Source organism: Lissotriton vulgaris, chromosome 5 (assembly GCF_964263255.1).
Source record: "Lissotriton vulgaris chromosome 5, aLisVul1.2, whole genome shotgun sequence".
NCBI classification, from domain to species: Eukaryota; Metazoa; Chordata; class Amphibia; order Caudata; family Salamandridae; genus Lissotriton; species Lissotriton vulgaris.
The window spans coordinates 471,479,795-471,495,653 of NC_141693.1; the positions used below are offsets into that span (position 1 = coordinate 471,479,795).

Here is a 15,859-nt window from a genome sequence, read left to right on the forward strand (position 1 = left end):
CAATGGGCAAAATGCTGTGCCACATCCGACAATCAGTGTAGCAGAATTGCCAGGCCATTTATTGCTTTGATGGAGGTTGAAGCCATCAAGCAGGTCATGTGCCCCAAATTATTATTGCATATGCTTTGATGGAGGTTGAAGCCATCAAGCAGGCCATGTGCCCCAAATTATTGTTGCATATTTAATCCCTATCTGGAGGTGCTTGCAACAGAGTGCCAGGATTCTTCGATCTACACTGCCATGATGAAGAAGTCTTGGTTCAGATGGCCAATCATGGATTCCAAAGCAGACTCCAGCGGCACTGCATTTCTTCTTCAAGTGGGGCACAACTTCCGGGGTATGGCATGTGTATGCATCAGCTTAAGACCTTCAGGCCAGCCGTAATGCAGAAAAGTGATGGATTTAGTAAGTTTTGCAAGGCTGCTCCATGCAATCATATAAGAAACATTGCTGTTCTAGAGGTTATGGGTCGTTCAAGCAGTTTCACTGCTCTACAGTGAGGCGTGAAAACAAGTTGCGTCACTTGAGGGCCAATCAGGCTGTGCTGATAATTTATCACAATCTCTAGCAAGAATGTAGTCCTACCACTCTTCACTATGCACATCATCATCCTTCTGTCCGTCCCCAAAAGGTTCGCCCTATTCCCCATCTTACCAGACTGGGAAGCCTCCTGTTATCCCAAGTCCCTAGGAATTAGTGGATCTACTGGCAGTAAAGGGGCATATATCTCCTGAGTATTAGACATGGGTGTGGGTGTTAGCACTGAGGCGGAGATGGTAGCATGGGTGGGAATTGTGGTTGCCGTCAAAGTAAATGTTGAAATGTTTTTAGCATCTGCTGGAACGTGCTCATGAATGCCACCGACCCTTGCATCACTGTTTCGTTCCTATATTGAAATCATGGGCAAGGATGGTTATGGCAGCTAGAGTACCCTCACCTGCAAAGGTTTACATTGATGTTCACACCCATGCATGATATTCCTTTTCATAAGATTCCTCTTCAACTTCAGGTACACAGAGTACATTTATTTGAGCAGGACTGTAAGCTCTGTCAGATGCTTGCTTTAGGTTGCTGGCATCTGCCTCCAGTTCCAAAATCCAGGACCTACACCGAAGGGTGCACAGAAAACTTCAGTGTAATTACAGAAAAGTTAATGACTGGATAGTAATACTTGTTCTCCAAAGGGTCATAGACAATGCCGTTGACCAAGTGGATACTATCACCAACTGTGTGCCCACTGAGGCGGACACTGCCATCAACAGTGGCAGCATTTTTTACTTTGTCCTCGTCAACAAGAGTCCTGTTGTCGACAGTGGCTTCTTGATTGACGAAGACAGTACAGTACTAGTCTTCAGATGTGTCACTGTCGACTTTGCTGATCTTGATTGTGAAGCGGAGGTCATCTAAGTCTTTGGTAGTAAATGTAACTGGATTTCAGAATACCTGCATTTTTGTGCAATGTTTATTTATTTATTTTATTTATTTTCAGAGTTTTATATAGCGCGAACAAGATCTTTGCAGATATCAGAGCGCTTTACATAGAAGAGCACATGAGGGAACACAGTCAAATAGGTAGGTCGATAGTTCACAGAGTACAGAAGGGAACATGAGGGAACAAAGTCAAATACGTAAATCAGTAGATCATACAATACAAATAATACAATTGGGTGGCTGCAAAGCAGTCAAGTGGGTGATAAGACAGCTCGTACAAATAGATAAGTGGTCAAGCAAGTAATAAAGATCATCGCAGGGTGTTGATAGGGTTCGAGATAGTAGTACAGGTGAATTTAGCCATGAGGATAGCTTTTACTTCTTTTTTGAAGAGTGTAGTGGAAGAGAGAAGCCTGGTTTCGGGAGGGAGTGAGTTCCAAATCCTAGGCGCCATTCCTGAGAAAGAGCGCTTGTATGTTTTCTCCTTCCGGAATCTTCGAGGTTTCAACAGAAGATTGTTTGCGCCTCTCGTGTTTCTGGTTCCCCCAGAGATTGTCAATTTCTGAGCAAGGTAGCCGGGTGAGTTTAGGTGTACAGCCTTGTGTGTCATGCAGGCTATTTTCAAATGTATTCTGGCTTCAAACGGCAACCAATTCAAGGATTTCAAGTCAGGGGTGATGTGGGAGTGCTTTTTTGACCCCGTGATAAGTCTCGCTGCAGCATTTAGAGATGCTTTTAGTGGTGCAGTTGTAGTTAGTGGGAGTCCGCAGAGGGAGGTGATGCCGTATTCAATTCGTGGGATGACTAGTGTTTGCACCGCTGTTTGGAAGTCTTTGGCTGGGAGGTAGGGTTTAAGTTTCCTCAAAGTATTGATCTGGAAGTTCGCTCCCTTAGTAGCTTTGCTGACATGTTGCTGCATGTTGAGATTGGTGTCGAGTGTTATGCCTAAAGATTTTGCTGATTCCACGATGGTGGGTTGGACATTGAGTGCGGTTAGGAGTTTAAGCCAATGTTGAGTGGTGGTTATCTTCGATGGAGGTGCGATCAGAAGGAACTCTGTTTTCAGGGCATTGAGTTTGAGGTGATTGTCGGCAAGCCAGGATTGGGTGCATCTGATCGTTGAGTTCAGGAGCAGGATGTCATTGGGAGATTGCAGTTTGAGGTAGAGTTGGGTGTCATCGGCATACATGTGAAAGTGTACATTGGATTCTTGTAGCAGAGTGGTGAGCGGTTCCATGACTAGGTTGAACAAGGTTGGGGATAGAGAAGATCCTTGGGGGACGCCTAGCGTTACAGGTACTGGCGTGGACATCAGGTTGTTGCTCTTGAATTTCTGCGTCCTGTTGCGGAGAAAGGAAGTGAACCATTTGAGGACAGTTCCAGATAAGCCCATTCTTTTGTTTAGTAGTTCTGTTAGATTCTCATGTTTAACGGTGTCGAATGCGGAGGAGAGATCGAGAAGGATGAGGAGGCAGGTATCATTTTGGTCTAGCATTTGAAGTGCGTCGTCAATTATGTGAGTCATAGCCGTTTCTGTGCTGTGTCCTGCTCGGAAACCTGATTGGTGAGGGTTGAGGAGATCGAATTGTTCAATGTGTTTAGTCAATTGTAGTTGTGCACATTTTTCCAGCAGTTTGGCGAGAGTGGGGATATTGGTGATGGGACGGTAGTTGTTGAGATCCGCGGGGTCGGCTGTTGGTTTCTTTAGTAGAGGTGTGACCTGACCAACTTTGAGGGAGTCAGGTATGCTTCCTTGTTGGAGAGAGCTGTTGATGATTTTAGTCCAGAGAGGGAGAATCAGTGGGGTAAAGTCTTTTACTGCGAAGGCAGGGAGGGGGTCCGTGAGGTGATTGGAAGGTTTCAGGGTGCTAAGTAATTTGCCAATTTCTTCTTCCGAATATGTGTCAAAGGTTGACCATGTCGCATTGTTTTTTGGTTCAACGGGTGCTGGGCATTTGGGTTTGGAGTAGAGGCTTGCGTCAGTGAGGAGATCGCTTTTTATTTTGTCGGTTTTTTGGGTAAAGAAGGCAGCGAAGTCTTCACATGAGGGTACCACACTCCCAGTGTTGAGTGGTTGTGGTGGCTCTTTGGATTGTGATTTGATTAGCTCAAACAGTTTTCTCGGGCGGTTCTTTGCTTGGTTAAGTTGGAGGCGGAAGAAGTCCGATTTTGAGCGTTTTATTTTCCTGAAGTAGGCGTTGGAGGGAGTGTTATGCCCACAATGTTCCTCAGCTTTTAATGTACATTCTGAAACTTGGAGGTAGTGGCCGTGGATACTCTTTGTAGGTAATGGCCCTTTTTGCAAGCTTACCCCTAACCTTTGGCCTTCCCCATTCTCTTCTTGCTGAAGTCTTTCTGTTGGCCTTAGGAATCTGGGCATTATATCACTGCTAGCCAGAGCTTAAGTGCATGTGCTTCTTCCTTACACATGTGCCTATTAGGTGTATACCGGATTGGTATATTTAATTTACTTGTAAGTCCCTTGTAAAGTGGTACCGACTGTGCCCAGGGCCTGTAAGTTAAAAACTACTAATGGCCTGCAGACCTGATTGTGCCACCCACATAAGCAGCCTTTCAAACCGGTCTCAGGCCTCCCGCTGCAGTGCCTATGTGTGCAGTTTACTGCCACTTCGACTTCGCAATTAAAACCTACTTGGCAGGCCTTAAACTCCTTTCATTACATACAAGTCACCCCGAAGTTAGGCCCTAGGTATCCTTAAGGGCAGGGTGCTATGTAAGTAAAAGGTAGGATGCGTACCTTTATCTTTTGCATGTCCTGGTAGTGACGAAGCCTATTTCATTTTTCACTACTGTGAGGCCTACCCCTCTCATAAAGTAGCTTTGGGAGTTCCTTAATCTTTTAAGCTTTCATTCCTGGTCAGAGAGAAGTAGCTTTTTGATGTTTCATATGTTTGGAAGGCTACTGATAAATCCTACTTACTGATGAGCCTGGATTTAACTTTACTATTTTAGAAATGTCACTTTTAGAAAGTAGATATTTCATTGCACTAACAGCTCTCTGTGCCAGACAGCCTTTCTCCAAATACAAATATAGGCTGGACAGACAGCCACAACACGGGACACTCAACTGCATCTGCATTAATCTACATGCTGATGGGTCAATCTGGGCAGGAGACTTCACTTGAATAGGCAATGTCCTGTCTCCACACAAAAGGCTGATTTACTCCCCCATAGTTAGGCTGGCAGACAGTACTGGGTTGAAAGGGGACCTGTGCACTTGAGAGTTCTTCTGAAGTCACCCCCACATCAAGGTACATTTGGGTATAATTACTGGGTCTCTGACCCTATCTATTCAGACACTTTTTGGACCTGTAATCAGACATTGCTGGCTCTACATCTGTGCATTGCGAGAAGGAACGGCTGTGCTACCAGGAGGGACTGCCACTCTGCTAATTGCTCTGTTGTGTCGGCCTGCTGCTCTTTGAGCTGCAGAAGGGAGTGCCAGTTTGTGACCTGCCTTGTTGTGCTAGCCTCCTGCTTGCTACTTTGGTGCAGTGTGGACTAAAGGCATTCTCCAAGGGTTTGTTGGCATGTCCCCCGTTCCCCCAAAGTCTGTGCCATCAAAGACTTTGGCTTCTAGTCTTTATGACAAAGTTAGTGTGATCCTCGAGACCAACGAGGTCTCCACAGCCAGCATACACTACATTGCGGACGGCTGGGGGGTAGTTATCAGCATTCCTATATAGAGGTGTCCTCAGTGACGACTTGGAGGGAGTGCTTCACATTTGCTCCTTCCGTGAGAAAGCTCCTGTGCCCTTAAATTCTGGTATTACCATAAGGATTCTAAGAAGAGCGGCAATAAATCTAGAACTGCAATTCTTAACACTTGCATACCTTGAAGTATACATGTGAATTTTATTGTTTTAGTGTTTGTTCAGAATATAATCATCTATATTTCTAAACCGGTGTGGAGTCTTTTGTGGTATATTCATTGCGTCAATGTGTTTGTTGCACAAATACTTTACACATCGCCTCTTTTTATAAGCTTGCCTGCTCTGCACTAACCTAGTGGATGAGCGCAGGTTCTCAGTTGTTTATCTAGTTTCCCAAACTATAGTGGTGGGTTCTGCCTGACTTGGGTGTACACTTTAGCCACCTAGAAACCTCATTTTTAACACTCGAAGTAAATTCAGCAGAGGTAGCTCCATGTGCTTTCTTTTTTATTTAATGGAAGTCTTGCTGGGGCACTTTTCAGTCAATGATCTCTAAGGGAGTGGTCTTCCTCCTATGTAGGGCAGTTCTCTTCCTTTCCAGTAATTAAAGGGCCAACCTCCTTTCTCTGTCATTAGGTGTAGAGAAAGGTTTTACTATATAACAACTTAACGCTTTATGAGTGGGATAAAACCAATAAATGCACTGATCAAATAGATCAAGATAGACCTTTTGACTTCAGTCAGAGCAGGATTTGGAGATTGTTTTTCCCCTCAGCCACAGCAGTAGCTGGTGGCAGAGGTCTCCCCTGGGTCAGCCCTGACATGAAAATCTCAGAAAACTCCTAGAGACAACTCACAATTGGTGAAAGTTGAAGAAAGGACTGGCAGAAATCCAAGAAAGATTAAATAAAGATTCAATTGAGTCCAATACAAGGATAAATAGGTTAGAACAGAGCTCTTTTAAGGGACTTCCTCAAACACATGCTGTGGTCAGAATTGCAGTTACGGAGGTCTCCAGGAGGAGGATGAAAGCTCAGCACTTCCACCTCATTGGCTTATGTCATGGTTGTTTCAAATGTGGTGGATGTACAACTAAACATGCACTTGTTACAGCCTATGCCCATTTCAACAATTGGATTAGTGATTATTTAAGGTTACAAGACATTGTCGGTTTGAATGATTCCTATGTACGAATATAAGTAAGATCTAATGCTGGAAAACCTTTGGTAGGAATAGTTAAAATGTAACATTAAAATGAAGGTCTTATTTTTAATAAAGACCCTAGGAAGGCAGAGAATCCTCACCTCTTGCTTTACCTATTCTAAAACAGCCGGAAGGTAAATAAAATATGGTGACACAGTAGACCGGTCATTATATATCCCTAATCAACTGTGATCCCCTTGCACAATACCTTAAACTGACATATCCAATGTCATTAGGAAACCAAATGCTGTGTTCTAAAAAAGAGATAAACTGGCCACATTCACAATGATTTGAGTCTCTTATCCCAGATTCTTCCAACTAATAGTTTCCCCACACCAATTCACTGCTTTATTACCCTGCAGGCTGGATGGCACCATAATTCTGGAGCCCCATGCTCCTCATTCTCCACTTTTAGCTGTTGCCAGGTCCAGGGTAGGCTTGAACTTGTATGCAGTAACCAAGCATCCTTAAAAAGCTGTGGATTCAAGAAAGAAAAAAACAGATAAATCAAAGTAAATTGCTCAAAATTCAAAGACATACTTTCTATAGAGTAGTTCAAACATTCCACAAACATTTCTGAGAGCCATAAGATCATTCAAACTGGGGAGTTGTTTAAGTTTGGCAACATTAGTACCCTACGTAGATTGGACCCTCTACCTTTACCCAAGAGTTGGGATCTTCAGTCATCTAGTAACAGGAATGAAAGGGCAAAACAGGACAGAGCACATTCTTCACTGGACGACACCCACTATAAGAACAGCTATACATCAATCCCAACATCTAAATTTCACTCAGACACCTGTAAGCAAGACCATAGCGAAGGGAGGCACAGTTGGGTGTCGATTGGTAGTGTTAAGGCATGTTCTGAATCAAGAAACAAGAGTGAATACAAGTGATTAGCTTATTTAAGAAACCACAAACCTTCCAATCAAAAGTTTGGAGGACAATTTATTATGCACAAAGCATTACATGGATGTCCACAGTTGAAATATAGGTACCAAAAACACAAGGTGAAAGGGTGCTGGGACAAAGAGAATTTCAAATCATGTCATTGTACAGAATGCTACTTATCATTGGGGCTGTTGCTGTTTGACTTGCACAAAACATCTTTTACAGCGCATATTCAGAATGACCTATCTCAGTAGTACTAATTTGACCAACCTCAGCACAAACTAAGCCTGAGCCACCTCCAGGGTAAAAATCGGGGTGACCTGGAATCAGCCACACCCGTATGTCTATAGCACTCCTGACTCACCTCGCATCCCCATAGGCCAGGGGAAAAAAGTCATCAAGCATTGAGACCTTACTGATGGGGCAGCAGAGGCTGTTCTAATACGTATTTCACATTACATGCATGTTCCTCTCTGGTGGAGGAAGTGAAGAGCACAAGTACACAATGGTCCTCCTTGTGATTAAAGAGGCCGTATAAAATGTGCTTATAGTCAACCATTTATAAACTTAATTGACAATTTTTTTTAACAATCAATCAGACCTATAGTGCGAAAACATACAAAGTATATTTTTCTTTAAAATCTATACCGATGCACTATGGAGTGCAGGTGTTTCTATTATAGGAGAGGAGAACAATTAGCATGTAATTACTTTCTATGCATTGTACTTCCGAATTCAAAACCAAGGCTCTATTATTGGCATTTTCAAATTTACTCATTTTTACCCCGAAACTTGAATAAAGTGATGCTACTCCCAGTTTCTGCAAGTAACCAAAATCCAAACAATAGTGGGCAAATTGCTGTATTCCACTGTACCACGAAATGCAGAAGTGTAATTTTTAAACGAGAAACTGTACTGCATGGTATTGTGTTACATGGATGTTACACCGTCTTCTGATTCCAATCATATATGTCCCTGTGGCACAAAACGGCACCCCATTCCTGCCTTGCACCCCTTTATGTGATAGATACAGAGCTCATGATCTTTCATGGGGGCACTGCAGGCTGTCTGACCCCAGCTCCTTCTACTTCCATGAATATCAAACTACCATTGTTGGTCAGCAAAGACTTATACTTTGGGACACACCCTGAACTTCCTAGCAATGTTGTCGAACATAGAATGGGTAGTCATTGCGATTCCCTTAGGAGTGGCAAATATTTTATTGCAGTTTTGTCCTCATTCACCTCGAGGTCCAAAGAAATTAACAGTTTATGGGCAATTGCATACTTTTTATTGCACATGAGCCAGGAAGAGCATTTCACTGACAATTCATGACAAATCTTAGCAGAAGCCTGGTCTGCAGTGTCCCTTGCTACACCAATCAGTATTTTGGATTATATTAAGCCTTATATATTCATTTTTCTTCTCTTGGAACAGACTATAGGAACTGGTTCATACAGTCTCAAAGCTGATCATAACTTCAAAACTTAATGCAAAGAGTTGGCCGTTTTCGAACACTTTTCAGGTCTCGTCTATTCCATTCCGAAGGGATGGTAGGTGAGATTTATAGTAAGTGTTTCGAAAAGTCTACCCACTGCGGATCGCGTACAGTTCATGCGAGCCAGGCGCGTGCACAGGAATTCGCTTCCCCTACCCCTCCCACAAAGCAAGACAAGAACATCAAAGCGACCCCATTTGCCACCAGCCACTTCACGCGCTCCGCAGGTCATAAACAGGACCATCTGCTCGTGAATCGGAAAGCTGGCATGGTTAATCTAACTTGCTGTCCCTCTTCCCCACTGCCTCACCCAAACTCCAGCATTCCATACCCTACTCACTTCTGTCCCTCATGCAGAATTCCCTTTTCTATCCAGCTCTCCTAACTTGCTGCTATGCTTCATTTTCTCTAACCACGCTTCTGTCTATTCAGCCTCACCCTGTCTTAGTCCTTGCCTCTCTGCGCCCCCGCATCCCGGCATCCGCTCTCTCCCTTTCTTTCACTCTTTGCCCCCCTTATCTCTCAAACACACCCCCTCTTCATGTCATATCTTCTGGCTTTGCGTTCTCTCTCACACCATGTCTTCTCTCTCTCTGTCTCACACACTCTTGTCTCTCGCTCTCTTACACTTTTTTCTGTCTCTCGCTCTCTCTAACACACTCTCCTGTCTCTCGCTCCCTCACACACTTCTGTCTCTCACTCTCACATACTCTTCCGTCTCTCGCACACACACACTTCCATGTTCTTGTTTCAGCTTTGCTTACATTCTTTTACTTGTTTTCATGCGTTAGTAGTGGGTGATTATTACCAGACAATTTTTTACCCCTGGATTTTAACATAATTTCAGGGTAACACCACCTCAAAACAACGGGGACACACACCAACTATTGCTTGGGGAGTACAAATCCTGAGCCAGTAGTCAGTAGTCACGCTATGCACAGACACAAACTGAGCCAAGCTATTCCTCGGTGTGTACTTAATCGCTCAGTCACGCTCTGCACAGCACAGGCATTCAGAGGGAGCATGCCTTCTGGGCTCTGGGAGATCAAAGGCTGGCCCGGATTAGTGGACCTGCCAGCTCTCATCTGTTTTCAAGTAATCCAGTGGTTTTTTTTCTGAAGGTTTCCGTTTAGCCTATTTTTATCAGACACGCTCCAACATGTATTAAATATATTTCTTTAAAATGCTTTTTTTTCGTTGCAGGACCTTAACGTTGCTTTTATGTACGTGTACTTTTTTAAGCTATAATCTACCACTGGATACTATGTTCATAACTGATACCTGCAGCCAAGATTTACTCTGATAATGGGTAACTGGGGATTCCCACAAGCGACCAGAAACCCGGCCCCTCCATTGGTCAGTCACATGAGCTAGTCGAGGAAGCAGGACAGCTTAGATGAACATGGCAGCAAGTAATCTGCCAGTAGAAAATACCCCAAATTTGGTTGAATAACCCCCCTCCTGCTTCCCAACTCCCTCTCTCACCGATATACTTACATTTGGTATCTTACTTGCTCGCATCACATCACATCCTGTTCTTACAATTGTCATGCACATGTAGATGCATTAGCAAACGAAAAGATATCTTTCAAGTGATTAACTGACAGGTAATTAAGCAATTCAATATTAAACGTATAGTGAGCCCCTAGAATGCATCTAATTCTGCATATTGTCTGAGGGAATGCAACACATCTTAATGAAGTGATATCCGAAGGATGGAAAAAAGGTGCAATATGGGAAAATAAATTACATAAAAACTATGGAAGCCTGGCAGAAGGGAATACCAAAAATAAAAGCAAGTACAGGGATGTATTTCAAAGGAAAGATTATCCCAATTCTGATGGAACCACTGTTGTAAGGTTCCCCCCCCCCCCCCACCTTTTTTTTCCAGAAAAACTGTCTATTTTGCGAACATTCTGAGAACAGTTACTAAGACGAGGGCCTCAAATTCCAATTAAACCAGGACCCATGCATCTCTCAAATAGACCCTCACAGGCGCACAGCATTCGACTGGGAAACTCCTTTTCCACAGTGAACCCTGATTCAACTTGCACCTCAACAATGTCTCTTTAAACTCCCTATCAGCCAAATCAGTGGAGGCGCTCTGGCTCCCTTTCATGCCTTCCTGGATGGTTAACACCACACTTCTTACCCTTATGTACTCCACCAGTTTCCCACTTGAAAGGTCACAGTTTTCTATTCTTGCACAGGCTCAAACACCAGGTTTGCCATATTTCCTCCCCAGCTCAACAATTCCTGGCACTAGCCACATGCCCTTGTGACCCTCGGCTAAACCTGCCATTTCTGTTTAAACCCTCTGGTCTCCTGAGGGCTTCTCCCAGCTCTTGTTTTTGTTTTTTTGTCCTCCGAGACATTCCTGCAGCTGTTACTTCTCCAGTGAGACAAAGTCACTTCCTCCTTTCCTGTCCTCTCGGTTTCTTTCCCTGTGTCCACCCTCGGTCTTGCTCCCTTCCTCCGCCCACTCCTTTCCCTCCCTCCCTAATCTAAATCCTCTCTTTTCCTTCCCTCCATTCTCTCTTCCATTCTACTCTTCCATCCACCATCTCTTTCCTCTATATACCAATGTATTTCATCTGTAGCTGTGTTCTTTTCCCCTTCCCCTCTTCATTCCCTCCACTGGTCTCATCTTTTCCACCCGTTATTCTTCCTTTAAATCCTTTCGTTTCCAGATTCCTCACACCTTCCCTCACACTTCTTATCTCCCTCTAAGACTGCCCTGATCTACACCACCTTCCCTGCCCTGCTTCTCCCCATCGCATCCCTCCATCACCCCCTGCCCTCCCTCTCTCTCTCTCTCTCTCTCTCTCCTTCTCTCACACTGTTAGACTCCTGGCCACCCGTGCCCTAAGATGCTCCCAGCCGAGCACTGGACCCAGTGAAGCCACATTGCCCCCCACACACAACCCCACACACACAACCCCCCCCCCCAAACACACACACAAACCCCCCCCCCACACACACACACACACACCCCACACACACACCCCACTGTGACGGGGTGAGGCTGCCAGTAGGGGAACAACACAGTGACTGGTGGGACTCCACTCCCCTGTTACCCCATGCCTTTGCTTCTCAACAGCCGCCTGAACCCTCGTGGACCGAGGAGCAAGAAGCTTGCTGGCCGAGCAAGACGGAGGACAGCGGTCCCTTTAATTTTCCAACTTGGTAAGACGTAGCCCCGCCCATCAACCAACTCGAAGGAACTTCAAAAGACTGCCCGGCCCCGGAAACAGCGGACGACGTTTCCCAGGTGGAGAAAGGAGCAGCGAGAACGGCGAGCAGAGAAGAAGGAAGAGAAGGAGAGCGTGGACAAGTGCCAGGACGAGGAGACAGCGACCCGAAGCCAGGAGGCCACCGGATCCACGAGTCGCCCCGCCACGCACCCACGGGAGGGGCGTGGCTCCAACAGGTACGGGCCGCGTAGCGGGTTGGGTAGGAACGCGGGACCAACCCCCGGAGTGACTAGCGCCTTGTGTAAATACTCCCCACCAACATCCCTTTCCTTCACGAGCACCTCCCTCACTGCGTGCATAGCGATCACAACTGCACCGGTTTCCCTCACCCCGGTCCCTCTGAAACTTGTGGTACCGTATGGCCGTCTGACTCTGTTCTCTCTTTCTCCTTTTTACACGCTGTGGAGTCTGAGACGGACTGCGACGGAACCCGCCCAGTGTTCTAGTGTGAAGCAAGCTGGATTCACCGAAGAAGCCACCCTATGACCCTGCAGCATTTGCGAGAGAAAGGATCACGAGTCAGCAAAGACGCTGCTATATAAAAATAAAGCCCTCTTTGAAACCTCTAATTAAAGACTCCGCCTCTCTCTTGACATCATCCCATGAGCAACCCCATAGAAACAGATACCTCCATCGAGAGCTCCCCTGCCCTGGGACACCCACACACACAACCCCCCCCACACACAAACCCCCCCCCCCCACACACACACAAACCCCCACACACACACACAACCCCACACACACAACCCCACACACACAACCCCACACACAACCCCACACACAACCCCACACACAACCCCACACACAACCCCACACACACAACCCGACACACATAGCATAGCAAAACATAGCATTAGCAAAACATAGCATAGCAAAACATAGCATAGCAAAACATAGCATAGCAAAACATAGCATAGCAAAACAAAGCATAGCAAAACATAGCATAGCAAAACATAGCATAGCAAAACATAGCATAGCAAAACAAAGCATAGCAAAACAAAGCATAGCAAAACAAAGCATAGCAAAACAAAGCATAGCAAAACAAAGCATAGCAAAACAAAGCATAGCAAAACAAAGCATAGCAAAACAAAGCATAGCAAAACAAAGCATAGCAAAACAAAGCATAGCAAAACAAAGAATAGCCTAGCATAACAAAGAATAGCATAGCAAAACAAAGAATAGCATAGCAAAACAAAGAATAGCATAGCAAAACAAAGAATAGCATAGCAAAACAAAGAATAGCATAGCAAAACAAAGAATAGCATAGGAAAACAAAGAATAGCATAGGAAAACAAAGAATAACATAGCAAAAAAAAGCATAGCAAAGCAAAACAAAGCATAGCAAAGCAAAACAAAACATAGCATAGCATACAGCATCACTCGGCACAACCACAGCATCACTCAGGGGCACCACAACATCACTATGCGCTACCAGATCACCGAACGCCACAGCATCACTCGTTCGCCACCACAACATCACTCAGCAAAACCACAGCATCAATCTGTGCAACCATTCAACAACTGGTTCAAATATGTTCTCTCAATGTTTCAAGCTTTATTACAGATGTGACAAAAAGATGTTAATATTGCACTTCTGTTTTGGGATTTTCGTCACAATAAAATACACTGAACTATCTTCACATAAGTGATTTACAAAAGTTTAAACTATTGCCATTATAAATAACAATAACCTTTAATAATTAATTATTAACAAAAAATAAAAGCCATTTTTATTTGTAATATCAATGCATCTAAGTCCTGTAAATACAACACATATTGCATTACAAATGCTATAGGTGTCACATTTACGAAAGTTGAAACTATTGGCATTGTAAATGACATAGCTATTAATTTAGCTATTTTCAAAACCAACACAAATACAAAATTTGTAATTTACAATACCAATAGCTCAAACTTTCCTAATGCGAGACCAATTGCATTGCAAATGCTTGTTCCACAAGGCATTCCATGGTTTATTTTCCCTCTCTGGTGGATTAGAGGAAGTGAAACCAGCTGCATTAAACAACTACTTTGCAGCCACTGCAATCAGAGAAACTGTATGCACTATCTCTCACTATATCCCAAACAGAGAAAGGGTTTCTTAAAGTATCCATCATAGGTTCCAGGATACCAGGTACAAAGTATAACAGGCTAAACTTGAGGCTTTGTCTGAATCACCTCAAAGATCACAGATTTACTTACTACCTCCAGTATAGGAGTCTGAAATGCAAATGCTACTTACCAGTATGCATCTGTTCTTGGCATGTAGGGCTGCTGACATTCATATCTGTGCATAGATCGCCGCCTAGTGTTGGGTCCGGATGATTGCACATTGTTGTCCTGGAAGAGTCTTCGAAGTATCACGAGATAGGTGGCTCCTCCCCTGGACTACAGTGCACATGGGCATCGCCTCCATCCCCAGATTGTTTTTAGCCATTGGCAGAGATGGAGTGAACTATGTGAGTGATGACCATGCTATGTGTGTATATAAGAAAATACTGCAGCTGCTACAGGCGCCGGGGAGGAGGGCGGGCGATATGAATGTCAGCAGCCCTAAATGCCAAGAACAGATGCATACTGGTAAGTAGCATTTGCAGTTCGAGGCATGTGGGCTGCTGAATTCATATCTGTGCATAGAATACATTGCAGTGCTCCCCTCATTGGCGGCCGCCCGTGCCAGCTGCAGACGTTTGAAAAAGTGTTTTGAGAACAGCCTGACCAACAGCTGCCTGCTGTTTGGAGTGCACGTCTACACAGTAATGTTTAGTGAAAGTATGTGTGGTAGACCATGTGGCTGCTCTACAAATATCTTCTAAGGGAATGTTACCTAGGAAAGCCATAGAGGCCCCCAACTTTCTGGTGGAGTGGGCTCTTGGTGGAATTGTGAGAGTGCGTTTAGCTTTAGCATAACAGATCTGAATGCATTTCACGATCCACCTAGCGATCCCAGCTTTGGAGATAGCGTTTCCCTTGTGGTGTGAGGCAAATGCGACGAAAAGTTGCTTGGTCTTACGAAAATCTTTTGTCCTGTCAATGTAGTACATTAAGGCTCTTTTAACGTCAAGGGTGTGGAGCATCCGCTCCGCCAGCGACTCTGGGTTTTGAAAAAACACTGGCAACTCAATTGTCTGGTTAATGTGGAATTGAGATACAACCTTGGGTAAGAATTTAGGGTTAGTGCGGAGCACCACCCTGTTAGCGTGTACTTGGAAGTAAGGTTCTTGGATGGTTAGCGCCTGCAACTCGCTAACCCTCCGTAGCGATGTAATTGCTACTAAGAAAGCAACGTTCCAAGTCAGAAACTGAAGCTCACAAGAGTGCAGTGGCTCAAAGGGAGGACCCATCAGCCTTGTAAGAACCACATTGAGGTTCCATTCCGGAGCTGGTGGTGTCCGTGGTGGAATGACCCTTTTGAGTCCTTCCAGAAAAGCCTTAATAGCAGGGACCTTAAAAAGTGATAGGTGTTGCCTATTCTGGAGGTATGCTGCCATTGCAGATAAGTGAATGCGGATGGAAGAATACGATAAATTGCATTGGTACAGGTGGAACAGGTAACAAATGATGTTTTGAATGGAAGCATCTAGCGGGTTGATATCGTGGTTTACACAGTAAATGACAAACCGCTTCCATTTAGCCGCATAACAAGCTCAAATAGTGAACTTCCTTGCCTCCCGAATGATGTCCATGCAATCGGGGGGAAGATTGAGGTAGCCAAACTCTAGGACTTCAGGAGCCAGATCACCAGGTTGAGCTGTTGCGGATCTGGGTGCTGAATGTCGCCATGGCTCTGCGTCAGAAGGCTGGGAGTGAGATGAAGCCTTTGATGCGGTACCACGGAGAGTTCCAGAAACGTGGTGTACTATGGTTGGCGAGCCCACGTTGGAGCAACCAGGATGAGAGTCATCGAG

General features: G+C 44.7%; 1 protein-coding gene across 2 annotated transcripts in view; it reads right to left on the reverse strand.

Moving 5' to 3' along the window:
* The window catches only part of FBXO42 (F-box protein 42), a 278,393-nt gene that overhangs the window by 60,529 nt on the left and 202,005 nt on the right, over positions 1-15,859 (reverse strand). For both annotated transcript variants that reach the window (XM_086921916.1, XM_086921915.1), the window contains exon 9: positions 6,664-6,783. In XM_086921916.1, the coding sequence (XP_086778042.1) occupies positions 6,664-6,783 (120 nt within the window). The remainder of the gene's footprint in view (positions 1-6,663; positions 6,784-15,859) is intronic.